General features: G+C 48.7%; 1 protein-coding gene across 1 annotated transcript; it reads right to left on the bottom strand.

The window, feature by feature from the left end:
• Window positions 1-516: 516 nt before the first annotated feature.
• Window positions 517-26,132, bottom strand: HEXB (hexosaminidase subunit beta). Its single transcript, XM_075541170.1, has 14 exons — window positions 25,841-26,132; window positions 20,765-20,910; window positions 16,385-16,450; window positions 14,729-14,775; window positions 14,387-14,497; window positions 11,372-11,473; window positions 9,284-9,413; window positions 8,567-8,747; window positions 7,912-7,998; window positions 6,553-6,625; window positions 5,684-5,858; window positions 1,388-1,478; window positions 1,138-1,242; window positions 517-721 (listed from the first exon to the last, which is right to left on the bottom strand). The coding sequence occupies exons 1-14, from the start codon at window positions 26,080-26,082 to the stop codon at window positions 670-672; spliced, it is 1,608 nt and encodes a 535-aa protein (XP_075397285.1). The 5' UTR covers window positions 26,083-26,132; the 3' UTR covers window positions 517-669.

The raw sequence follows: 26,132 nt of genomic DNA, 5'->3' as shown, positions 1-26,132 counted from the left end.
TAAGAATTGTACGAGTCCCCAATAAAATGATTTAAAAAACAACAACAACTAAGAACTGTTCTTGGGATGAGAGAAACTAAATAAGCATTTTAAAGTATCTTGAATTAATATTTGTGAATGGCATAGAAAATATAAAACGTCTAAGTCACTGAATCCTTAATTATGATTACGAAATTATGGGACTTTTATGTACTACTTTTTAAATGTAAAAATAATGAAGTATTATATGAAGAAACAAAAAGAAATGGGATGCACTGTTAACATTTCACTGTAAATTAATCAGTAGTAAAAACAGCCCTTGAAAACAGTGCATAGTAGCACAGTATGTTTTTGCTTTAAGCTTCTGGCAAGTTAGATTCCATCTTTCTATCCCTGATTTCTAGCGCCCTGGTGGCGTGGTAGGTTGGGCATTGGACTGCGAACTGCAGGGTTGGTGGCTCTAGGATGCTCTCCCTCAGAATCAACTGGATGGCAGTCAGTTTGGTTTAAGGGTTTAATGAAAACAAAAGCTAAAGGTTCAATTAATTAAAAGATATACTTTATTCCTAAAACAGTCAAGCAAATCTTCATTTCCGTGGTTTTAAAACCCACTTGATTGTAGCACTGATTCCTGTGGTGTTTCTCAGAACGCCCCATTTTTCTTCTTGGCGTACGCTCCTTTTAAATAGTCTACATGGGACTGCAGAATCCAGTAAAAAGAGGCTCTGCAGCTATTCCACGCCTGGAGAACACATCAAGGACGATGAAAAGATGTTTAGCTTATTGAATTCATCAACCATCTGAAAGAACTTGGTAGCTTCCATCAGAACCATGAAATTGGCGTGCTTATTGAGGGTGGAGGGAGGGTCACTTCAGATGGGGCCAGTATGTTCCAGTGATTAGAGATGGCACTCAAAAGTTACAGCAGAATTTCACATGTCTGTAACACAGTGGTGTGCCCAAATAGATCTCCTTAAAGTTGCTGCTCTCTCTGCCTACAAAGCAGGGTAAGCCTAGTTCCCAGTTCCTCTGAATGAAATCACAACTTCTCCAGAGACATGCATTTCTCTTCCAGCAAAACAAGCAAACGTTCATTCCTAGTAACAGAGTTAGAAACCACAGGGGAGTGAACAGTGGCTTGGGAAAGAACTGTCTTACCTGACCATTCGGCAGCGGTGTATTGCTAGCCTCTCGTAAGCGTCACGTACATTTCTGACGTTTCTGTTACTCCAGAGTCTCTCGCCAACAGCACTTGCCCGAGGCCTACAATTTAAGCCACACAGAACCCACAGCATATTAAAACAGTTTTTCCTCCATCGAGGATCCAAGTCATAGGCTTGGAGAAATTCTGGGATGGAGGAGGAAAATTGAAGTTATTTCTTAACTCAAATGTTAATAACTTGCATACCATAGTCTTGGAGTGAGGTTAGTTGAATCCACGTATTCTCCCCATAGGCACGCTTCTCCACCAATAATGAGCTCCTGCTGCTGTGGAGTACCTGCACGGAGAGCGGTGACTTGATGTAAGCAGGTGAAGTTTAAGGCGGCTGCAAGAGTCGAGCTTTCTCCTCAGCCCTGGCCTGTCATCCGCAGTTTATGGCATATGAAAACTAAATGTGCCAAGCTAGTATCAACGATAGCCTTTTATTTGGTTCAATACAAAATTATTTAGACACCAAAAATACTGCCGCCACTGCCACCAACACACACACACACACACACACACACACACACACACACACACACACACACACATTCTCTCCAAAACCAGACCCACTGCCGCACAGTTGATAGTTTGAAAAAAAGCTTATATGCTTTTTTAAGAGTAGCTTTTAAAAAGCATACGAGGGGGTACCCCCCCAAAAAATGGAAAAGCTCCACTGTGTGGAGTCTTCTTAGTACAAATTTTCCCTGCTAGGTGAGAATCAAGCAACTCACTCTTAAGTTAGTGCACCCAGTGGCATTGCCTGGGAAGGTGCTCTCTGGTCACAGTACATTTTTTCACGAAAGCAGTTTCACTGGAACCTCATTTTTTGCGTTGCGGTCGGTATAAGGAAACAGTGTGAGGCTGTGATGTGTGCTCCCTGCTTGGGGAAAGGCCACAGAAGCTGCTGTGATGTTGAAGACAGCTCATAAGGACAGCGCCATGGGAAAATTCAAGTGTCTGAGTGGGTTTCTTCATTGCCACCCAGTGGGTAGTTTGACTCATAGTGACCCACATAGGGTTTCTGAGGTTATAAATCTTTACAGGGCCATAACGTCTCCTCTTTCTCCCAGGAAGGGCTGGTGGATTTGAGGCACTGACCATGTGTTCCAGCAGTCTAACACCTCCCTCACAGAACTACAAGAACATGCCCCCCACTCTCCCATATACTTGTAATGGTGCACCAGGGACTGTAAAGTGGGAGCACTGTCATTAACAATGGGCTCTACACACGGGAGCAGATGAAGGGGCAGGAGGAGAGAGTGGAGCACAGCCTGGCCAACCAGGCCGTGAGGTTGATGTTCCTGAGTAGAGCAGCCAGTCCACAGAGAAAACAACATGGCTGGCCCCACTATGAGACATGATGCCCCTCAGTGACTAAGGGCGATACAGGGGACAGCACAGGAGACACAGTGTGGGAACTGCACCTGACCTGATCCCACCACACCGAGGCAAAGCACTGGGGGAGTGCAGCAGAACAGCAAGGGAATGGAGCGGCAAGGTCCCCAGGGAATGCTGAAAGTGGACTTTGGAGCCAGGGCATGGTGCCCCAACAGACTGGACTGGAAAACACTCCTAAGGGCCAACAAACGATCCTTGAACTAACTACAAGCTTTCCTTTGTGAACTGTTTTGTGCTTTGTCAGTGGTTTGTTTTTGTTGTTTTGTTGACTGGTTGTATACTGCTGCTTAGTTTTCCTCTGTCTTGTTTTTGTGCATGTTATTGTATCCATAGGTCTGTCTGAATAGGACAGGCTGGATGAACTATCTGGAGGAAAAACAATGGGACCGACAGTTCCAGGGGGACTTGGGGTGGGGGGAGGTGGGGGGGCTAAGGAAGTGGTGTTAACAAACACAGGGACAAGGGAACAACATGGGACCCAAAATGGTAGAGAGGAGGGAGTGGCAGGCCTGGTGGGGAATGATCAAGGGTAAGGTTGCGTAGAGAAGAGGTATAGCTGTAGCCCAGGTCGGAACGGAGCATGGTAGTGGGGCAGGAGGAAAGTCAAGGGAGATGGAGGAAAGAGCTAGGAGTCAAGGGGCATTTATGGAGGTCTAGACAAAGACATGTACATGCAAATATATATATGAGGATGGGGAAATAGATCTATGTGTGTCTATTTATAGGTGTAGTATTAAGGTGGCGGAAGGACCTTGGGCCTCTACTCAAGCACTCCCTCAATGCATGAATACTTTCTTTTATTAAATTGGCACTCTATGATGCTCACCCTCCTGACACAACTGCTGAAGCCAAAGCGGGTGAACAAGTAAATGTGGTGAAGAAAGCTGATGGTGCTCGGCTATCAAAAGAGATAGTGTCTGGGGTCTTAAAGGCTTGAAGATAAACAAACGGCCATCTAGCTCAGAAGCAACAAAGCCCACATGGAAGAACACACCAGCCTGTGTGATCACATGGTCCCGAAGGGATCAGTTATCAGGCATCAAAGAACAAAAAATCATATTGGGTGCACACCTCCATGATACGATCGCCAAGGACAAACGGGTACATAAGCAAATGTGGCGAAGAAAGCTGATGGTGCCCGGCTATCGAAAGAGATAGTGTCTGGGGTCTTAAAGACTTGAAGGTGAACAAGCAGCCATCTAGCTCAGAAGCAATAAAGCCCACATGGAAGAAGCACACCAGCCTATGCGATTACAAGGTGCCAAAGGGACCAGGTATAAGGCATCATGCAAAAAAATATATATATACATATATTCACACACACACACCATAGTGAATGAAGGGGGAAGTGCAGAGTGGAGACCCAAGGCCCATTTGTCAGCCACTGGAGATCCCCTCATAGAGGGGTTTAGGAGAGGAGATGGGTCAATCAGGGTGCGAGGTAGTACCGATGAAGAACACAGCTTTCCCCCAGATCCTGGATGCTTCCTCCCCCCAACTACCATGATCCGAATTCTACCTTGCAGGACTGGATAGGGCAGAGGTTGTACACTGGTGCATATGGGAGCTGGAGGCACAGGGAATCCAGGGTGGACGATACCTTCAGGACCAGGGGTGTGAGGGGTGATGCTGGGAGAGTGGAGGGTGAGTAGGTTGGAAAGAGGGAACTGATTACAAGGATCCATATGTGACCTCCTCCCTGGGAGATGGGCGGCAGAGAAGGGGGGAAAGGGAGACTCCGGATAGAGCAAGATATGACAAAATAACAATCTATAAATTATCAAGGGCTCATGAAGGAGGAGGGAGGGGGGGAAAAAAAGAGGACCTGATGCGGAGGGCTTAAGTGGAAAGCAAATGCTTTGAAAATGATTAGGGCAAAGAATGTATGGAGGATGTGCTTTATACAATTGATGGATGTATATGTATGGATTGTGATAAGAGTTGTACGAGCCCCTAATAAAATGTTAAAGAAAGAAAGAAAATGATTAGGGCAAAGAATGTACAGATGTGCTTTATACAATTGATGTATGTATATGTATGAATTGTGATAAGAGTTGTAAGAGCCCCTAATAAAATGTTTTTTAAAAAAAACCAATGGGCTCTGACCACTAGTCCTGCTTTCCATTTCAATTAATACTTAAAAGACTGACTACCTAATACTCTTTTTTAATAGTAGTGACCATTTTGATCTTTAGAAAGTGGACTCTAGAGCAGCAGTTCTCAACCTGTGGGTCGCGACCCCTTTGGAGATGAACAACCCTTTCACAGGGGTCATCCGATTCATAACAGTAGCAAAATTAGTTACGAAGTAGCAACACAAAAAATTTTATGGTTGGGGGCATCAACACAACATGAGTAACTGTATTAAAGGGTCACAGCATTAGGAAGGTTGAGAACCATTGCTCTAGAGCAGGGGTGTCAGACTGGTGGCCCACATGCCAGTCTGACACTCTTGCTCTAGGGCAGGGGTCCTCAAACTGCGGCCCGCAGGCCACAACATTTATCCAGCCCCCCAGGTGTTTTTGCCCCGTTTGGTTTTTTTACTTCAAAATAAGATGTGTAGTGTGCATAGGAATTTGTTCATAGGTTTGTTTTGTTTTTTTTTAACTATAGTCTGGCCCTCTAACGGGTCTGAGGGGCAGTAAACTGGTCTCTGTTTAAAAAGTTTGAGGCCCCTGCTCCAGAGGAACCATTCATTTCTATTTTAGGTACCATTTTCACCTGGCCTTTTTGCAGAAGATGAAGTAAACTGTGCTTAATGCAGGGGTGTGAGGGCCTAACACTCTGTCACTCACACTCTTTCTCCCCAAGGACCAAGGCCATGGAACTAGATTGTGTCTTTAGTTCAGATGAGGAAATGGCAAGAGTAATAAAACCCCTTCAAAGTGTGGCGAGCAACGAGATGACTCTGACCTCTAAAGCTTTTCTGATGCTGCCTTTTTAAAAAAAATAGGTACACACATACCCAAAGCATCTCAAAATCAAGAATCAAGCATAAAAGGGGAGTAGCTGAAAGTACTATCTGAGTAAGGAGCTCCCTAGCGGGAGGGTACAGAAGAAAATAAACAAGCCAAGTTCATGGTGGTTGCTTCTGCTTACCATGAAAGTCAAAAGGTTCTGCTTCATAGTACTTTGTCCAGTCTTGTCCATAAGAAATCCAATCTAAGTACCAAGGAGCAGCAAGAAGTACAGGGAATCCAGCCGCTGTGACTCGCGCCAGTTCCTCAGGAAAGTTTTCTGATTTCCATACTTCAACAACTGTGCCTGGCTTAAGCTATTCAAGTTGCAAATTACAATACACGTTAGTAGATGTAGCAGATACAGTAGCTGACACTGGAAGTCCAAGGTATCAGAGCTAGGAAACAATATGACATTTTCCTGTGGGTCTCTCAGAGCTAGTACCAACTGCACTAGGGATTGAAATTGAAAGCTTCATCAACCGTAAGGTCAGGGAGTCGACTTGGGTTGGCACGTGGTGCTGAGCCGGGGCAATGAACTGCGGTTCATCTTTACAGTTAATCTCAGTGTCTCGGCTGTGCTCAATAATAAGCGAGGGGAAAGGAAGAGACACTGAGCAGTAAAGCGCATGCAAGAAAAGAAGCAGGTTCCCTTATCGCTGCCCCAGAGCAGAGGCCCCCACGCCTTCTTGGCCTGCCAACCCTTTTCAGGAAAAAAAACGACTCAACGTTCCCATGGCATTAAACATTTTTTGTGCTATGCTCTTAAACCAGAATAGCATGTAGGTGTCTACTTTTATATCCCTCCACCCCACCCCGATCATTCCAAAACCTCCTTTTAGGAAACTGTTGAGTGTTCTACAACCACGAGACTATACGTTGCTGCTGCCTGAAGAGTAGGTTCATTGACAGAACGCTGGGGGCAGATTCAGGTGGGCTTCTCCCACTCCAGGTGTGAGAACATTAAGATACTTGTGTTATAGAATCAGACATAGCCCTCATGTGTCTCACCTTCACGTTATCATCAAAAACCTCTTGCCAGACAATGGATCTCTTTTTTATGTTTGCAATCATGTTCACAACCCTAGTAATGAAAACAAAGTATTTCAGATCACAAGCTTAGCGATATAAAGCCCCCACATACCCTACCCAGGGCAACTTGTCATGCTGAGAGGTGTCTTTCAGTAAAGCTTTATAGACACTAAAATCAAGTGACCTAGTAGTTCCTTCATTCTAACATTCTGCTAGGAACCTAACTCAATATAGGGATTTGATCGTCATTTCCTGATGCGTAAGCTGAGCGTGCCCCTCAGATAGGAAGGAATGGCCTCTGACTGTCAGTACATCCTAGGGCGGAATGCAGACAGCCATCTCCAGGAATTCCAGGGATTGCTCAGGATCACGGACACCATGATCTAGCCTGCCAGGTCACCTTCGAAGATTCTATCGTTCCAGCCAATCCACAGCCATTTGTAGGCCTTCATAAAAGGCCAGAGGCTCTGTAAGATTTTCTAAAAGAACAAGAATGCAGTAGACACAAGAAAGCTAAGTAGGAAACGGCTAGACTCTAGACTTATCATGCATGATGGAGTGGGTAGTTGACCAGCTCTAGCTCACGGCCTATGTTTGTATGCCCCGTGTGCTCAGAAGGGTTTTTAAACAATTACTTAGAGAAGCATGTGCACCTGCATGGGACTCTAGAGAAAAGGTTTGCTGACCTTGGGCTAGAGTGGCACTGTCCACTATGGTGGCCACCAGCCACATCAGCAGCTGACTAAGCAACTGGAACTGCAGAACACAATTTTTAAGCCTCAGTCCGTTTAGTGTAAACAGCCAGAGAGTGGCCATGGCCTCCGTTTTGGACATCACGGGCGTCCAGTAAAACTGCTCCCAAGGTTGACAAAGGGAGTAGACACCAGGAGGTATGTGGTGGTGAAGACTTCACAGGGTAGCTAGGATGAGGGGCTCCTAAATTAAGGTGACCAGATGCCCCGCTTTTGGCGGGACAGTCCTGATTTTTAACAATTTTTCCTGCATCCCCTGGCGTTTGAAAAAAGTCCCGATTTTTGGAAAGAATGCACGACAAGCTAGGGTATCCGGTTTTCGGCTGCCATGTGGCTATATCGCCAGGACATGAGTTTTATCAACGGTGTCCCGCTGGTGTCCCGCTTTACCAATGTTGAATTTCTGATCACCTTATCCTAGATGCCAGCAATGATTGTTGAAGATTTAGAGTGCTAATGGCCTAAAGGAAGTAGTGGACCTTGCATTGTATTCCTCCTTAGGAACTTTTATAGCATCTCTGCTTTAGCCAGGGAGAAAATGGACAAACAAAAGTACTCAACAATAGTCAAAAGATGAGTAACTTACTGCTGAACGTAGAAAGATTCGAGTTTTTTATAATCTTGGCCAAAGCCTTTCTGCTTCATGAAATTCTTGATATCTGGATTTGACATCCTTCAAAAGAAACAGTAAGTGTCACTCTTCTCTATGTTCAATTTATCAGTTAAAGCAACACAACTCTCCTAGCACTCTAACGTCAGCTGTCAGATTCACCACTGCTAAGGTTTGTAGGGACTGGCCTAAACCTGCACACGGAAGGTTTTAGTAAGTTAGTTTCCCATTGCAACCGTCTCCCACCCCTCGCCCCCAGGAGTGATTTCCCATAAAACGTGTTTTGCTCCCTACCTCATCTAAGGCTACTTGCAAAAAAGATTCTTGTTTGAAAAATTCTCTCTTAAAAGCATTGCTCCATTTTCCCTAAAGCTTTACTCTGACTAATCCCTTTTCTTCTTATTTTTCTCTTACATCGCCATTTCCATTTGCATCTTGGTTCTTTGTCCTTGCGCAGTCACTTGGTATGCCGTCAATGTGTACATTCCCAGCGCAATCTACCCTCTGAGGAGCTGTTTGCCAAACAGCGGTGTGACTTCGACGCCTTTATTTCTCTGCGGCAATAGCCCTCGCTGTTTCAAATGGACCATTTTCAACAACAACCCAAAATGGGATTTGAAAAGAATCATACCAGCAGGTGAAGTCCACTTCGTCTCCTCCCAAATGAATGAATTGGTCTGGAAACACTTCACTGATCTCCTTGAAAAGCCTATACAGGAAGTTGTAAGTTGTGTTCACACTAGGGTTTATAGGTCCAAAGGTCCCAGAGAGCTGCTCTCCTCGGTAACATGGTGTAAGAAGGTCTTTCTGACCTGGGAAAACATGACGGATTTTAAGGAAGCTTTTAAATCACAAAGGCCATTTTGCCCAGGATCATACTAACTACATTTTATGGGCGGTACAAACATTTTACACAGAAAGATAAGCAGGCTTACGAGGGGAGGGCAAGTCGTGGGGCCCTGGCTGACCTCCTCTGCTACGTAAGAAGGAAACTCCATCTCCACATCTGCCCCGGCCGGGCGACCTCAGACACGCCTCCTCGCTGAGTGCGTGAGGGCCCTGGCTGTTCTAGTGGGTTACCGCTTGGCTGGCTGCACCGTCTGCACTCCATCGTCCTTTCCCCATCCTGACCCCGCCGTCCCTCCCAGCACCCTCCTCTTCGGTACTGGTACTTAGGCCAGCACCCAGGCCCTGGTAGCTACGTGCACTTACGGAACTACCCTTGTCACTAGCGTTCCCTTGGTGTAAATGACAGCTGCGAGCAAACTGAGCAAATGCCAAGTCATGGCATAGGAGACGTGCGGCCTCAAATGTTCACTTGCTGTAACTTCAGAAACACAGTGCATACCTTTCCCCCAGGACCTCGTATGTCCGGGGCTGTCAAACTCCGGGATGACCCGGATTCCTCGTAACCGAGCGTGTTCAAGCACCCTGCGGACGTCGTTCGGTGTGTACACATGCGACAAAGAATAACTTCCCTGTGAAAAGCACACACAGTCAGGCTAAAAGCTGCACGCTGGGCTCTGTCCTGGGAAATGCCAACAATTCTGTTTGTGCCATCTGGTAACAGATGCCCTGTAAGCAGTGTTTTAAGCAGTCTCAGCATGACGCCGAGTGACTCCTTGAAAACCACAGCCAGCCCGCAGCTCGGGCAGCGAAAGGCTGTTGAACAGAGCACGTGTCCACCACGTCAGACACACCCAAAGGAGAACATGCCAGTCTGGATTGCTGGAATGGATCTTGACCACCTTGTATCAGTAAGCTCTCACCACCCTGTGGTTCATCTCAGATGCTTATTTTAAGAGTGCCTACCATGATGCTACCTCGCTGTATTGTACAACAAAATGGAAATAAAATGCTTGTCGCTAAAGCAAAACCTGTGAAAATGACGTTGTAGAATCCAAATGCACATTCCATTACAAAGCATCGAGGTCATCTTTCAAGGTCACTGTGCGGTTGAACTTTACAGACTAAAAGCTCCTCAGGCCCTATAATAACTGTATCCATTAAAAAATGATTGCCTCCTCCCCTTTTTAAAAGCAGTACAGAACTCGATACTGGCTGTAACCGAAGACAAAGGTCCACTAGTGGAGTTACGGTAACACGTTTCTCACAGGCGTGTTCAACTCCTGGGAACGGTCTCTTCCGCTCCTCCTGCCGCCGAGTTAAAGCTGTGTCTGGTGAGGGCGGGCGCTACTCCTAACTTAGGGGAAACAATACAGCAGACGGAAGGCACGTGGCACGCGGGGCCGCGGGCGGCCAACCCTGCCTATAGGACAAGGGACTGCGGTCCTCCATTACAACAAATGGCAGGGAGGGGGACTTAGTTTTTGCCAAGACACAGAGGGAGGATGTACCAACCAAAAAAGAATAGTTATCAACTGATCATAAGGTGTGGTGGGTCTTACTGACATCTCCAGTCAAATAAGATTTAATTTTAAAAATGAGGAAAAGACAAATGGAGGTGTGTGAATGCTGATTGGCTGCTGGATGATACTAAGGAATAAATAACTTTTCTGTGTGATTTTATGAGGACCCCAGGTGTTCCAGTCGGTACCAGTTGGGCTGCTGACGACAACGTCAGCAGTTCAAAACCACCTGGGCTCCACTGGAGAAAGATGGGGATTTCTCCTCCATGAGGGAACTGCAGTCTCAGAAATCCTAAGGGGCGGTTCTGCTCCATCCAATAGGGTCACCCTGAATTGGACTTGACACATGGCAGTGGTTTGAGATGAGATGGTAGTGCAGGTTTTTTTAAACACAAACCAAAAAACAACCTTTTTTACAGGATAAGATAGGCCTGGGGTTTGTTTCAGAATAACAGGGGGAGTCGGTGAGCGTCTAGGTGGTACAGTACTGGGCATGTGCTGGGCAATACCGATCAGTATGAGTTTGCATAATAAATACAAGCACAGACGACACTGGCAGTGACCGCAGTGCTCGTGCGCGGCCCTGGGGAAGGGTTCGAGCCGTGGTCGGAGAGCCGCTGATGGCGCAGCTTTGGGCAAGGTGCCCCTTGTCCAGAAGTCGGCTCTCTGCAGCACTCACCACATGCACCAGGGCCCACTGAGACCACCAGGGGGAGGAGAGGAAATGGCCACCTATGCAATTCACACCTGTTCTACTGAAAGCTCATACTCAGCTGGTCCATGCGATAAATACAGGCTCGATCTCAGATTCCTCACGCATGCCTCGGGTCTCACACGTGCATACGTTTTTGAAAATGACATTTGTACTCTCCCTAGACATGATTTAAAATCACATCCTAAATGCAAAAGCGAGAGTTATGGGTCCAAAATGCTAAGGCATGAGCCTCATGAAGCCATCCAATTGTTACGCTTCAATTCCACTCAGAAGCTGCAGCAGCCGAGCTACACCCTTCCCGTGTAGTGACACCCATTTTTCGATAGAGACAACAATAACATGCATGACTCACTTTTTTGCTTAGCTCTGGAAAAGTGATGCTTTGGAAAGGGAAAGACTGGTCGTCAACCAGGTGCCAGTGGAGAACATTAAACTTGTTCATAGCCATGGCCTCCTGCAAACAAACATGTTAGCAAATTAGATACTGCAGATGTCATACTCAGTCTGTATTACACCTGTGTGTTCAGAGGGCTCCAGTACTTCCCTCCCTCTCCCGGGGTCAGTCCTGACTCATGGCGACCCTACGTGACAGAGTAACTGCCCCCGTGCGTGCGTTTCCCAGGCTGTGAATCTTTACCAGAGTAGAAAGCCTCCTCCTCCACCTGCGGAGCGGCTGGTGGTTTTGAACTGCAGACTGGCGATCAGCAGCCCACCGAGAAGCCCGCAAGGCCACCAGGGTGCCTTCCAAGGCTTCCACTTTTTAAAAAATGTTTTGTTTTTTCAGCAAAGACGGAAGAAAGATGGAGTCATCTTTTAGGCCTCACATGGTAAGTCGCTATTCAAAAAGCCTATGCAGAATTCACATGTCCTAGATGGGGAGCTGTAACTGCTTCGTGGGAGGAACACGGGGCTAGTAGGTCCTCATGGGCATTTCGAGTTTGTCCAAGCGTGGAAAGGAGTCCCCTGCTGCGGTGACCCCACAGACTGGGAGCGGAGTCGAGGAGGTCAGGCCTTTTAAGTATCCGGGCTTTTAATTCACACACTTCCAAGAATTCTAAGAGCCCTTGTTACGGAAAGAGACTCAGTCCAAACATAAGACACTTCCAATAAAAGTTCCCAAGGAAAACTTCCGAGGGGAATCGATGTTGGTTTTACCTCTTATCTGGAGGAACAAACAGGATGGTACTGACAAAAAAACGTAAGCAAAATATTTCTAAATGCCTATGAATCAGAATTGACTCAGTGGTAGTAGGTTTGGTTTTCTTGGTTTATTAAAAAAAAAACATTCCAAGTGCGACACATTAGTCCTGGACATATCCCCCATCTAGGTCTATCCGCGTCTGAAGGTGGTGCGCTTCCATTTCCCAGAGAGGGTGGGAGGGTGGTGGTGGTGGTGGTGGTGGTGGTGGTGGTGGTGGTGGTGGTGTGTGTGGGTATTTAACCCCTTCCTCAAAGGATTCTGCGCCCTTCAGTTTATGCCAGTTCAAAGCAGTGATCTTGGCATCACCTCCTCAAGGGATTGAAAAAATACTCCAGTTGAAATGCTCTTTGGCTTCATGGAGTAAAACGATGTCCGAAAGGGGCAAGATCTTGGCTGTAGGATGCATGAGGGATCAAAGTTCCCAACATAATTTTTATTGGACAGACCTTGCTACCCTTGAAAATAAGCAACCGTGTTTTCATGGAGAAAGATTCCTTGGCCTAACTTTCCCGGCCTTTTGACCACCAGTGCAGCGTTCAATGCCCTCCTGTCCTTAAGCCCCTGGTGATTATCCTGTGTTCTTTGAGAAGAAAAAATCTATCAAGATTACCCCCATGGAATGAAAAAATATAACAGGTGCCACAATCTTCTGAGCTGACTTCGCTGCCTCAGAAGCCACTGCTTTTGATTGAACCTTACTTTGAAAGCGTCCGGCCCACCAAGGCTAAGCTAAATATACTACCTGGGGACCCTATCTGCAGCCACTCCACGGATCACAGGCATGTGCATGTACGAACTGGTACGCTAGTGGTAAACATCTGACTCACCCTAGTACACAAACATCCTTAAGCCAGGCAGTTCACTTCCAAGAGTAAGTCCCCAGGAAATAATCTTGGCCAATCTGGAAACACGGGTTACACTGACTCTTACCACCATTTGTGACAATAACACGAGCACAGACTAAATAGATTACGGGACACAGCATGGAGGACTCAACTGTTAGAATTTCGATACAGACCTAGAAAGATGTCTATAATGTAGCGTGCGTTTGGTTTTTTTAAAGCACAATCCTATTTAAACTTTTAAAAAGTCACATCACCGTGATTTGTGTTACACATCTAAAGCGAATAAATGAGACGAATTCAAGCTTTCAGTAAATAAAATCGAGATGATTGCCTATTAGATGCGATCTACAGGTGAGCTTCATACACTGAGCATTTATTCCATGCATAAAATGGACAGTAATGTCTTTTGGAGCAAAAAAAATCAGGTCATGTCATATGGAAATTCTTTTTGGACACAGTATGTGTGTTCCTAAGTGAGCAGGTGGAGGTAAGAAGAAAACCTCCCATGTGTACAGTTTGGTGAGGCAGGTGATGGGGTGAATCAATCAAAGGTTCTTAGGAGAAAGGGGCCATGGGCTCCCACTCCCTGGCCACACAAGGATCTGTGCTCCCAGAGGTGCGAAACACCTCCCAGCCCCTTTCTGTGCCTGCATTTACAAACATCAGTCGAGCTTATTAAATCCAAGGACGGTATCATGTAGGCATACAGTTGGTGAGTAGTCCTAACCCCAAACCCAAATGCCTGATTTGACCAAGGTCCAGCCAGTGTGCAATGGTAAGCACTGGGCTGCAAACTGGACAGCTGGTGGGTGGGTGGACTCACCGGCAGCCCGGCAGGAAAGTCTCGCCCAGGAGACCTGCCACGGAGCAGCTCTGCTGTCCTACAGGGCCACCCGAGTCAGAACCCAGACAGCAAAACACCCCCACCGTCCATTCGCCTCCAGGTCATGGCGGCCCGACAGGACGGAAACGCCACAGGGTTTCCAGATCAGAAGCAGACTGCTGCCTCTGTGTCTCGCAGGGCAGCTGGGAGCTTTGAACAGCCATCAGGACTTGCTTTCACAACATAAACGTTCCTTTAACAATCATGCCTGAATGTGTGTCGTACATAGATTCTCCCTTAAGGAGAACCTCTCCATGCTGAGAAAATACACTGCCCCCCTCCACCCACACACCCCAGGAGGCATGGAGAGGGGCACGGAGGAGGCCCAACCCTTGTCCAACACATGAAAACTGAAGACCCCTGCCCAATCGTCAGTCACAGCATACAGAGGACACAGTTTCAGAACAGACATTGGATTCTGTTCAATATGATACCTACCAGAGTTTTAAGAATAGTCTTAACTGGCAGATAGTGTCTGGATGTATCGATTAAAATTCCTCTATGAGGAAACCTTGGTATGTCAATAATGGTGGATTCGTTGACGGTGAACTAGAAGAACAAAACAAAAGTTTGATTGCTTCTTAGGTATTTGTCTTGTACTCAATAGAAACCACCTAGCTATGCAAATACTGGATAAACTATCGAGAAGCCCCCCCCAAAGGTAAAATAATACCAACCAAGAGGAATATTTGGGGAAAGAGCACTAGGGAGCAATAGTTACACAACTTATCTTTTTAATTCACGGGGTATCAGCTGTAGGCAGTGATTAATCATACTCACAGTCCCAAAAGGATCTTGATAAATTAACTGGCTAAAGGTCTCTAAACCTGAAGAAAATAAAACATCAACTTATAAAACTGTTTCAATTTCATACACACCTATAAACAATAAAATTCAGTACAATATTAAACCTACTCCAACATATTCCCTGAAATTAATTTTTGAAAAACTTTGTTGCTTCCTCTTACTAATATTAAATGCTCTACTTCATTTGTTTGCACATCCTGGGTTTCATATGAATGATAAACTCTATTAGGGGCTCATACAACTCTTATCACCATCCATCCATCCATCAATCGTGGAAAGCACATCTGTACATTCATTGCCCTCATCATTCTCAAAACATTTGCTCTCCACTTAAGCCCTTTGCATCAGCTCCTCATTCCCCTCTCCCCCCTCCGCCCCCCAGACAGCATGGCCCACAGCGAGGGGGCGCAGCACCAGGAGTGCTTCATTCACTGCACACAGGGCCACTGGAAGCCTGCCATCCGCACTAACTCGATGGCACCTAACCATACCATCTTTTATGCCTTTTAAAAATATTGAGCATAAAAGCCATTGTGCTGGAGAGGCAGGCGGGGAGGTTGGTGTGCTCACGCACTGCTGGTGGGACAGTAAGACGGTGACCGCCATGGAAAGTGGTGTGGTGCTGCCTCAAACTGAGAGGGGGAGATACCACATGGCCCCGCAATGCCTCCATGAGCTGTACCCTACCTTAACCAGACAAAGAACAGAGGCGGCCACACCCATAAAAAAGTAAATAAAAAAGACTGCCAGGGATGGGAGGGAAGCAGTGGGTGGGTAGACAGGTGTTAGTTACCTTGTGTGAAGGGTGTCACCTACAAGGAGGAGAAGAGAAAGAAAAGGGAGGGGGGCCAGAGAGAAGAGGCAAGCTCTTGGGAGGTTTGATAGGTCGTTAAGTTGAATTAAAAACAAGATCATCTGGAATGTGAACCTCACCTAATTCAAAAACAAAACGTTTTTGTTTCAAAATGTTTCAGACAATGCTTAACCTGAGCCAAATCCAAAGTGTTTTTTAATTGATAATTACAACTTCTATTTACTGTATATACACAAGTATAAGCTGACCAAATATCAGCCGAGGCACCTAATTTTACCATAAAAAAGGCATTAAAATGTGCTGAAGACCTTGGCCTATATTCGAGTACATATGGTTAAAAATATTATCCTTTTGAAGCTGTTATTTGGAAGACAGCTATCTTTCCAGAAGTGGCACAACATACTGTTGATGGGCAGAGAGAAATGCCCGGGTGCCCACAGTGATGCTCACACCCAGGGAGTCACAGGGAAAGCTCCTGACGTTCTTCTCAGCCCACTGCGCCCAACACACGCCGGGCGTCTTTACACTTCCCCGTCCTGCTTTTGAAGGGGTGTTTCTGAATCCATGGGAGCCTAACACCGGGGAAGAGCGTCTCGCTCGTGAAGGCCACGATAGAAACCTCCCTAATCCGAACAGGCCAGGTCCAGCGCTCAGGGCAGCCTCGAGTGTACAGACAGATTGGAGCCAGGTGGCCATGTGAGCAGAACCGCTGGACAAACCCGGCGCTATCTAAGGGTCCACGCGAGCAGCGTTTTACTGCGGTTGGTTCCAGAAAGCACCGACTGAAAAGGAACGACGAGCCACGAAGCACGTACCTCGTAACGCCCCCCACACTCTGTGGGCCTTGAGCACAGCCACTGGTCCTTGCACAAGTAAGGTGTCTGTGGTGGAAAAAAAGGGCAGATTTTGGACAGTCAGTGACTCGCAATCAATGTCCTGACCATGTAATTAATGGGTGTCTCCGGAACCGATTTTGCCTCCCGAGAGTCATTCAGCCGTCTCTCCAGCTGACCGTCCACCTCCACGGAGATGCTCTGTGCCCCTTTCACTCCACACTGGACTCTCCCACCTTCCGACGCCCGGCCCTCCGGCTGCCCGTCCTCCAGCCGCAGTGCGGTGAGCGCCCCCACCCGGCCAGCTGAGTGATTCAGGTCATCGCCGTCGTTTTGCCCTCCCTCTGGACGATTGATTCTCTCCGGCTGCCTCTCAACAGTCGGGCTCAAGTTTGGCCAAGATGGAGGGAGGTCCACAGCGCCAGCATTCCTCAGGTGCCCGAAAGACATTGGCGAAGGCCCGGTCTCCTACCCCGAGACCCAGTGTAGCTCATCCCCCCACCTCCTTGGGTGTTCCTCCTCCTGCCTACACCCGCCTTCCCCTAACAGCTTCCTCAATCTGCCTTCAACCTGAACCGCCTGCAGCTTAATCCAAAAGGTCCCCAGCCTCTGGCCCCTCCCATTGAAGCCCTGGGCCCAGCAGGGGACACGTTTCAGTCTTTGGAGCCATACTCTGCAGAAGCCTGCGTCCGCTGCCTTCTCCGTCCTTTACAGAGGCTTGCGGCGATGTCAACCGCAGATGAAGTCAAGCCCCAGACGGGTGGCGGGAGCAACAGAGAGAGCTAGAGGGTGTCACAGATGTGGACTTTGCACAAAGAAACGCTCAAGGGCTAGACGCGAATGACTTAATTACTGATGGTGCCCTTTACCACCAGGGGCACCGACCCTGTGACAGGATAGCTGGGGCAGGCGGGGGAGGAAAAAGCAGCCAGTCACGTGGCCATCGTGGGTGAGCGGCATCTGACGGGCAGCCTTGTCCAGCAGAAGCCAAGTGTGGTGGGTTAGCGCAGTGTTCTAGTGGCACCATCTAGTGGGGCTTCCTCTGCATCTCCGTCAGCTTTCTAATCCACTCCCAAAACCTCATGGTTCCAGAGGTCACTGTGCGAACAATATACATTTCGCACTCGGCCATAACACAGCAGTAAGACTCATCCAAGAATGTGAACAAGGTTGCAGCCATTTGCCAACGATCACTTTCTGGTAGAGCTGAGAACTGGCTGAGATGAACAAGGCTTCTGACTCAAGGGAAAAAATAAAAAATACAGTAAAATAAGAAGATGTTTTTTCCAAATGTATGGACGCACAAACTATGGAACCATTACCTCCCTGACATAAAGCAGGAGTGGCCCTGGGGCGGGTCACTGACTTGTCAATGATCTCTGTCTGTATGAAGGGTGTATGAGCTGCAAATAATGTATCAATACACTCGCCTTCAAAAATAATAACAGTGCCCTCAGGGGAAAGAGAGGCCTGGGAACCAGCACGGGAAGAGCTCAGCAGTGACCAGAGAGGCCGCTGAGGGGAGGGAAGGTCTGCTCCGTGGAAGCCAGAACCACCACTGAGAGCTACCAACGGTTCTTAAAGCAACACCAGCTGGCTGCTCCGGACTCCCGGTCACCATTCACCAGCAGAACACAAATCCCCACTTGACTACTTAAAGAAATGGAAAACCTAATTACCAACTTCATATGGAGAGTAAGGGGACCTAGGATAAGCAAACTGAAAAAGAGGCACAAAGTAAGAGGCCTTGTACACCCAATGTCAAAATCTGACGCAGTAAGCAAACTGTACTTGACATTGAACACCTAAGTACACGAAAGGATCTGAAATACTCTCTTTGACTTGATTCGGAAATGTCCTGGTGCAGTGGTTCTCAACCTGCCTAATGATTCTTTAACACAGTTCCTTATGTGTGGTGACTCCCCAACCATAACATTATTTTCATTGCTACTTCATCACTGTACTTTTGCTACTGTTATGCATCGGGCAACCCCTGTGAAAGGGTCGTTCGATCCCCAAAGGGGTTGTGACCTACAGGTTGAGAACCGCTGCCCTAGTGTGAGAATCAGCCGATGATTACAATCCCAAGTCTGTGGTTCAAAAACCTTGCCTTGAAGTTGCCCACTAACTGGCCAGTGAAGACTGCCCCACAGTCATTACTCCTGCCTTCGTGAATGAGTGTTATTGGAGGTCTAGTCCTATCTGCAACCCCCGCGTGTGGAAACAGTGTCCAGTCACTCGTGTTTTTAGCCTGTACAAGTCAATAATCCATGTATTTTAGTCTAAATTACATGTTTGCTTTTCTCTTCTCAACAGTATTTTGTATGCCATGCCATTCTCCAATAAAATAACGGCATCTCTTACATAAACCAGAAACATTATATAAACCACAGAGAGAAGAACGACTTTGATCTTGAACTTAATTAGCTCTAATCTGGGACGAACTGGTTCTTATAACGTGGGCCTACTGGATACTTGCCCTCATGAAGAAATCACTGAACATGTGGGTGCTATAGCAAAGCGTGGTGAAGAAATCGGATGGTGTCCAGCTGTCGGAAATCAGAGCATCCAGGCTCTGAAAGACTTGTCTTAAAGCAAGCAGCTCTTTAAGTGCTAAGCCAGCTAAGCCCACACGGTAGATGGATACTTGCCCGTGTAATTCAAAGATTTTCACTAATAAAATCTGAAGCCATAGGAGGGTATGGTAGTAGAGCTTAAATTCTGAGCACCCAGAGACGGCTATGGATGACAGTGACAGCCCGACTCCATTTTCAGGGTCCCCATGTGGATTATGGTGACTCCCCTCTGACCATTGGCCAGGGATGTGAATAGTCAGTGCCGTGGAAAGTGGATTGATGGAACTGTACTTCGGTTAAAACTTAACACCTTATCATTTGTTCTCCCTTTGGTTCCATTTACAATTTGTTCTGTGTTTCAGTATTTTCTGCTTTCTTTCTGATTGCGGTTTTATTTGGTCTTTGCTCTTAATCTGTTTTTCCGTGTAGGGATCTAGGATAGGCTGTAACTGGTACACGCGTTTCTTAGTGTTGTGGCCGGGGAGGCTGATGGGGAAGGCAGCTCATCATGGTGAGCACCAGACGGAAGGAAGTGTTCTTATGTTGATTGTGGTGATGACAGCACAACTCTTTTTAATACAATCAAACCACTGAATGGCATGATATGCAATTTATATGCCAGAAACATGGTTTCTAAGAGTGAATGATAAAGTATAGCTAAAGCCAGACGCCCCTTTGAGATGCTTGTCCAGCTAGCTGCCTCTGCAGAAGAAACACCGTCTCAGGCCCTACTTCTAGGCGGACACTTATCCATGCCATTTGTGCTGCTGCAGCGGTGCCCACCCGCTCCCGGCCTCACGAGACACCGTTTGGTCCTGTACCAGCCTCACAAGTACATATGCCCACGTGGACGGAGCAGGAGAGGGCAGTAGTTTTGCGGGCATGTGCATGTCCTGTGTTGATAGAGAAGTCGTGTCAAGCGGTTGACGTGATCGCGGTGTTTGTCCAGCCCAGCCCCTCTTGGTCAGCGATACCATTAGTCTTAGCTGTCACGCGGTCCTCTGGAACCTGCACAGACAACACTGGTTTGGCCTTTTTCCTTCTGGTGACTATTTTGTTTTGCTTCTAATTTTCTACTACTACACACAAACCGCATCAGATAACCTTGATTTATGGATCCGTTTCTCTGCAGTCAGTTCCGTCTGTTTCTGGGTCTGAGGATCTGCGTTCCTTCATGTTGAATAGGTGGTATTTTTGTGTTTTCATTTCCTTCCATGTTTCCCCCAGGCCTGATGCCATCTGGCATCTAGTTAGTTCAGGGTGTGCCTCCCGGTGCCCCGTCAGGCTCGGTTTCGAGGTCACAGTGACCGACGGTGTGCATACCACTCATTCCACTCACCCACCCAACTCAGGCTATTTTAAGGTAGCATTTAATGAGTCTCGCTTAAGCATGAAGGAAACACATTAACAATGAAAAGAAAAGCATACTACATGAAATCTGCTTACTGCATAGCAAACGCACAGATCTTCTGATACAAACTCTCTCGTCACTGGATATTCATAAACCTAGAAACTAGAGCTGATGCAGTCTGCCCCCCTGCAATCTTCGGAGACAACCCCCAAGTCACCCAAGGCACGGGCCCCAAAACCAAGACACCGGGAAAAACGGTTGTTGTTGTTCTTGTGGTTAGGCTGTGAGGCCTTGCTTTTGTAATCTCACTCGAATGGCTTAGGAACTCACTGATCAGAACCTTCTAAGAGTTGGAGGCCGGGAGCCGACTCCTGGCCCTCGGGGCTGTCATGAAGAGTTCGGAGCATGGTCTGCGGGCCTGAAGTGGATACTCACAGGACTCATCTGAAGAGATGCTGGGGAAAGTGTCACACTCCGAGTCCTGGACAACGATGACAAGCAGTTTCTGCAACTCTGCTCCAGCACGAAACTTATTCGGCCCGTGGTACCACTTGTAGAAACCAAAACTATATTCGTAGTACCTGTGTGAGAAATGAATTCACACGAAATGTCAGCAGCAGCACCTTCTCAGGCCACGTTTGAAATGAGTCGTGGCAGTGGACGTTGGAAGGTGGGGCGTTGGGGAAGCGCTCAGCTGCTAAGCGCAAAGGTTGACGGTTCAAAACCTTCCCGCTTCTCTGCAGGAGAAAGATCCGAGGATTTCGGCCTGGGAAACCCATGGGGCCTGTCGCCTCTCGCCCCACTGGGTAGTAGGATGGACTTAGTGGCTGTGCTTAGTGGACGTTGGAGGGGACGCACGGCTCCCTGCCACCTAGCGCCATCAGCCTGTTCAGGGCCTTGCAGCCCGCACTGCAGATTAGAACTGTCGGGGGACCTTTGGGCAAACCCTGATGTCCAGGCCGACAGCACCACCAGACTCTCTGGGAGTGGACCCAGACGTGGGACAGTCAAACCAGCCTGGGTCTTTTTTTAATCACTCTCCAAGAGACTCGCAGGAAGAGACCGTATCTGTTTTCTCTGGGACACTTGGAGCAGTGGCAGCCACACGGAATAGGACCACGCAGCTATGAAGGAACGCCCTTCATGTGAGGTGGTGACCCACACGGTCAGCATGCCCTAGGGAGGCGCTCGCTCTTCCCGCCATCCTACTTCCTGATGGGGGAAACCATTGCTTCACCAGACTGAGTCCGAGTTCTTGTTGCTGGCCACCAGAAGCATCCCTGCTGCTCTCCTCTGGCTGGACCAGGGAGCAGTCATCTCCACACCAACCCGAGCCTGGCTACCACAAGGTCAAGGGCCAACGCATCTCCACACACTGTCTTTCTCGATCCTATCCTGGCATCAAGCGGGCCTCCCACGACACTCTACGTTTCTGCCGGGTCTCATGACCTGCTGCGATGCCACCAAGATAGCACAAACAACACGCGCCGTCGTGGGGGGTTGTGAGGCAAGGGAAGTGATTACAACAGGCCAGGGGCAGACAACATTAAGGGTACCATCACTAGCACAGCGATAAGTCTCCTTGGTCAGCAGCCAAGCCTCTCTCTTAGCTGGCCCTCAGCCTTTCAACCACAGGATCTCTTGGCCTCGGCCTCTGTCTGAGGGTCAGGAAGCCCACCTGCTGCAGTGCCCCACAGGCTCGGTTGCCTCTGCCCTGTCTCATGGTCTCATTGCCTGAGTCTCTCTGGTGTTGGCTTGGCATGGCATCTGCGGTCCCCACTGCTTCAGGCAGGGATCTCAAACATATTCCACTAGCATCTCCTCTTCCACAATGGTCTTGGGACATCCCACTTTTTGCTTCGGAGACGGCTCTCATATACACAGAGGAATGGCAACCCAACCTGACCAGTGCCTTCTGTTAGTCTTTCACACACACACACACACACACACACACACACACACACACACACACACACACACACACACACACCAGTGGTGGGAGGTACAGAGACATGGAGAAAGGAGCCACAGGAAGAAATTGCACGTCACCACACCTGTGGATACACCGAGCCCATCCCACCCCCAAACACCATCTACCCATAGAATTCTCAAAAGTCTTTAAAAGTTACCCTCCATGGGTCCCCGAATACCAGAGAACAAGAAAGCTAAATGAAAATGTTAAGGTATTATGCGATAAAAAAAAAGACCAGATAGACTCACACAACTCTTTAAACTATTATTTTTCTAGATTTTTGGAAAGGCAGAAGTTTGTGTCTGCTAGTAATGTGCAAGAGGGTCTTGTGTTTTACCAGAGAAGCAAAGAGAGGGAAGAGAGCTCCTAGGAACACACGGGAGTTCATCTGTGAAAGGGAGAGCTGGCTGGGAGTTCTCTGAGGAAAGCGGCAGGGTGGCCGGGTAGCTTGGAGGCCTATTTAGGTGCTGGCTTATCCCAAATAAAGAAGCTCTGAGCCCTATGTATTAAAGTCCTGACAAAACTCAAAGGCCTCGACAGCAGTGATGGCCAGGCTGTCCTAGTTAATTCCGCCACCGAGGAAGTGATGAGCATGAGGTGGACCCTGTTCTAGAAGCCATGGTAGGAGCTGAGCACATAACTAACCCATATCAGTCACACACGGGACCTTGTGACACAAGTTAGGCTCTTCAGAGGGAAGAGCCACCTGAAGCTTAGACTGTGGGTTCCCCAAACCTGGAGTTTCCCAAACACTCCTGTCACACCTATAGGAGTGCTTTTACTATGAGGTGAACGCCCCCTCGCTGGAGTTCCTAGAAGACTCACCTACATGCGTTCAAGCCTCAGTCATCAGGCCAGAGTGTTTTATGACCCGCTTCCTAACAATGCAGGCTGCAATTAGAAGATTCTTAACACATCTGCCACCAGGCCAACTCTTCCTAAGGGCCTGCAATTACACTTACACGATGCTGGGCCTTGTCTTAGCACCACCTCACCCTGATTGTCTACCCTTGTTGTCTAGGGAGCTTCCATGCCTGCTCACACCTCTTCAGCAGATCACCAAGTCCTGGGGTTTTTGTTTTTCTCTAGCAGTACAGCACAGCAGGAAACTTGTTTTACAAGCAGAGTCCCAAAGCATCCTTGGTCAGTGTGCTTGCTGGTTTAGCCAAGAGTCCCCCTCCTACCCCACTCTCACCCCCACCCCACTAGCCTTCGTATTCCTTTAGATGGGTCGCCTACAAGTACCCATTTTAATCCCTTTCCGTAGAAATTCTTCTCCGTGGCTTAGAGCCGTGGTTGGCCAACTGCAGCTCTCGAGCCACACGCAGCTCTTTGGGGACATGCCTGTGGCTCTGGAGTAAAACTGACATGTTTTAAAGGGCATTATTCAGATACTGGTGATTGCATTTGTGTGTAAAAATACAGCTACAGCTCTCAAATAATTTCTAAATTGTTGTGAGGGGCAGGGCAGGCATTTACGTCTCGAAGTTTGCCGACCGGGTCCTAAAGCAACTAGTCACTCTGCTTTAGCTCCACCCCAACACTAGCCTTGGGGGCAGTGCTTCTCCGCCTTCCTCATGCCGAGACCCTTTCATACGGTTCCTCAGGTTGTGGTGACCCAACCATAAAATGATTTCAGTTGCTACTTCATAACTGTCATTTTGCTACTGCTATGAGTTGGGTTACCCCTTTGAAAGGATCATTCGACTCCCAAAGGGGTCACGACCCACAGGTTGAGAACCACTGCTTTGAGGTTTGCCCGTAGATTTAAGACCAAAGGATCCTTAGAGTTTGCGTCTAAGACAGGGGCTAACAATCCACTGTGCGAATCAGGAGCGAACCCTGCCCACCATCCACATCTTGAGTTTCTTCAGCCAAGCTTCAGTGCTAGGCATATCCTGGAGCCCAGGGCTCCTTTTGCAAGACCCCCAGCTGTTTGACATCACCTTCCTGAGGACCAGCCTGCTGACACAGGTCTCCCCCCGGGAGGACACCAAGTGTAAAAATGCGTAACTATCTCCCCAAATGCTACCTTCCTCCAATACCATGTGTTTCACAATGCTAGAGTGGTGGCCTCCTCCCCACTATACAGCAGAGCTGTGGTAACCGATTGGGCTGCTAACCACAAGGTTAGCTGTTTGAGCCCACCAGCTAGCTACTCAGTGGGAGAGCACAAGGCTTTCTGCTCCCCATGAAGATCTACAGCCCCAGAAATGCTGGGGAGCAGGTGTACGCAGTCAGACGGGGCCAGTAAGAGTTGGAATCGATTTGACGGCCATAGGTCCCGTGTTGGTGTTTTGTTTGGGGTGCCATGAGCTGGTTTTGTGGTGGGGAAAAGGGGTCCGAGAGGTTAAGAGAACTTTGAAAATAAAAAGTGCTAAGTAACTGGGGCTTTCAAAGCAAAACTTAACTCACGGCCAAGGAGTTGATTCTTTAAAGGTTTTCTTCCTCACTGATGCTGAGCCCACACTGACTCTCGGGGAACCTGTCGGAGAGAACAGTCCCCGTGGGTTTCCCAGGCTCACTGTTATGGGAGTGGAAAGCCTCCCTTTTCTTTCTCTCGAGGAGCAGCTGGTGGTCCCAAACTGCTAACCTGGCAGGTAGCGGCCCCACTCCTAACCACTACACCACCAGAGTTTTGCCCTCACGTGCATCGAGTCGGACGACTCATAGCGACCCTCTAGGACAGGGTAGAACTGTCCCTGTGTTTTTCTGAGACTATAATAACTTTATGGGAGTAGAAAGTACCATCTTTTGCTAAAAGAGGCTGGTGGTTTCAAACCGCTAATTTTAGGGAACCAGTAACCACTTGCCACCAAGACTGTCGGGATCTGTAAAACAGGAAGCAGAGTGCAGGCACATGACGGGGCGGATGGGGGGTGCCGAGTGCTCACCGACACTGACCAGACCAACACAGTTAGACGGCAACTGTGACACAACCCGGAGTAGAGATTTGGAAACGAAGGGGTGTTTTAGGCAGGGCTTTCCCTCTGAATTGCCACCAGATTTGGAAGCGAGGTAGAGAGCACGACAGTGACCTATACATGACAGTTGACAACTTTGGGGTCCCGGGTCCTCTGGGAGGGGCTTGTCTACGCCATCCCAGTTTAGTGTATCGCACTCATCTTACTTTGTGAACGTCCTGGAAGGCGCAGTCCCCGCGGGCTCCCTCCCCAACTCTGGGGAGAGCGGGCGCCCCCTCCATCGGTCTCAATCAAGGGGACAAGGCCGCGATCGTGAACAACCTAGTCATTCCACTCGGTGTCCTGCCCGCGAACCAGGCGGTCGCCGAGGGCGTGGAGAGGGCGGGGGCCGGGCAGGCGGGCATGGGCCCCGGCAGTGGGCGTGGGCTGGAACCAGCCCGGACGTGCTTCTGACCTGTGACTTCGGTCGGGGCGCCCTGGGACTTCCTCGTCCGTGACCCGGGGCTGGTCGCACCCGAGCAGCTAGCTGGCTGGCTGCGAGGTCTCCAGGTGCGCCCGGCCCTGCTCCCCCGCGCCCGCCCCCCGGTACCCCGGCCCCCCTTGGCGAGCGCTCACCGCCGGAAAGCCTCCTGCAGGATGGCACACGAGGGGCCGGCCGTGGAATTGGGGCCGTGGGCGAAGTAGAAGCTCTCGGGGGACACGAGGAGCTGGCGCGGCGTAATCCTCATGGAGAGCGGCAGGGGCCACAGGGCGGGGACGCGCGACGCCTGCGCCACCAGCTGCGCCGCCGCCAGCGCCAGCAAGGCGAACAGCACCGGGGCGCCCCGGCGGCGCGGCGACGGCGGCCACCGCACCATCCCGCTGGCTGCTGCGCGCTGAGTGCCCTGCGCCCGCCGCCGGCGCCCCA

This window comes from Tenrec ecaudatus, chromosome 2, assembly GCF_050624435.1.
Source record: "Tenrec ecaudatus isolate mTenEca1 chromosome 2, mTenEca1.hap1, whole genome shotgun sequence".
NCBI lineage: Eukaryota > Metazoa > Chordata > Mammalia > Afrosoricida > Tenrecidae > Tenrec > Tenrec ecaudatus.
The sequence above is the reverse complement of the archived record's forward strand: the minus strand, read 5'-3'. Positions and strand labels throughout refer to the sequence as shown.

Excerpts from the sequence above, each read along its gene's own strand:
- HEXB (XM_075541170.1), bottom strand. The coding sequence starts at position 26,082 with ATGGTGCGGTGGCCGCCGTCGCCGCGCCGCCGGGGCGCCCCGGTGCTG. Across the intron at positions 9,414-11,371 it reads TTCCAGAGCTAAGCAAAAAA|GGAAGTTATTCTTTGTCGCA; the intron begins GTGAGTCATGCA and ends TGCTTTTCACAG. Across the intron at positions 1,243-1,387 it reads AACCTCACTCCAAGACTATG|GCCTCGGGCAAGTGCTGTTG; the intron begins GTATGCAAGTTA and ends CTTAAATTGTAG.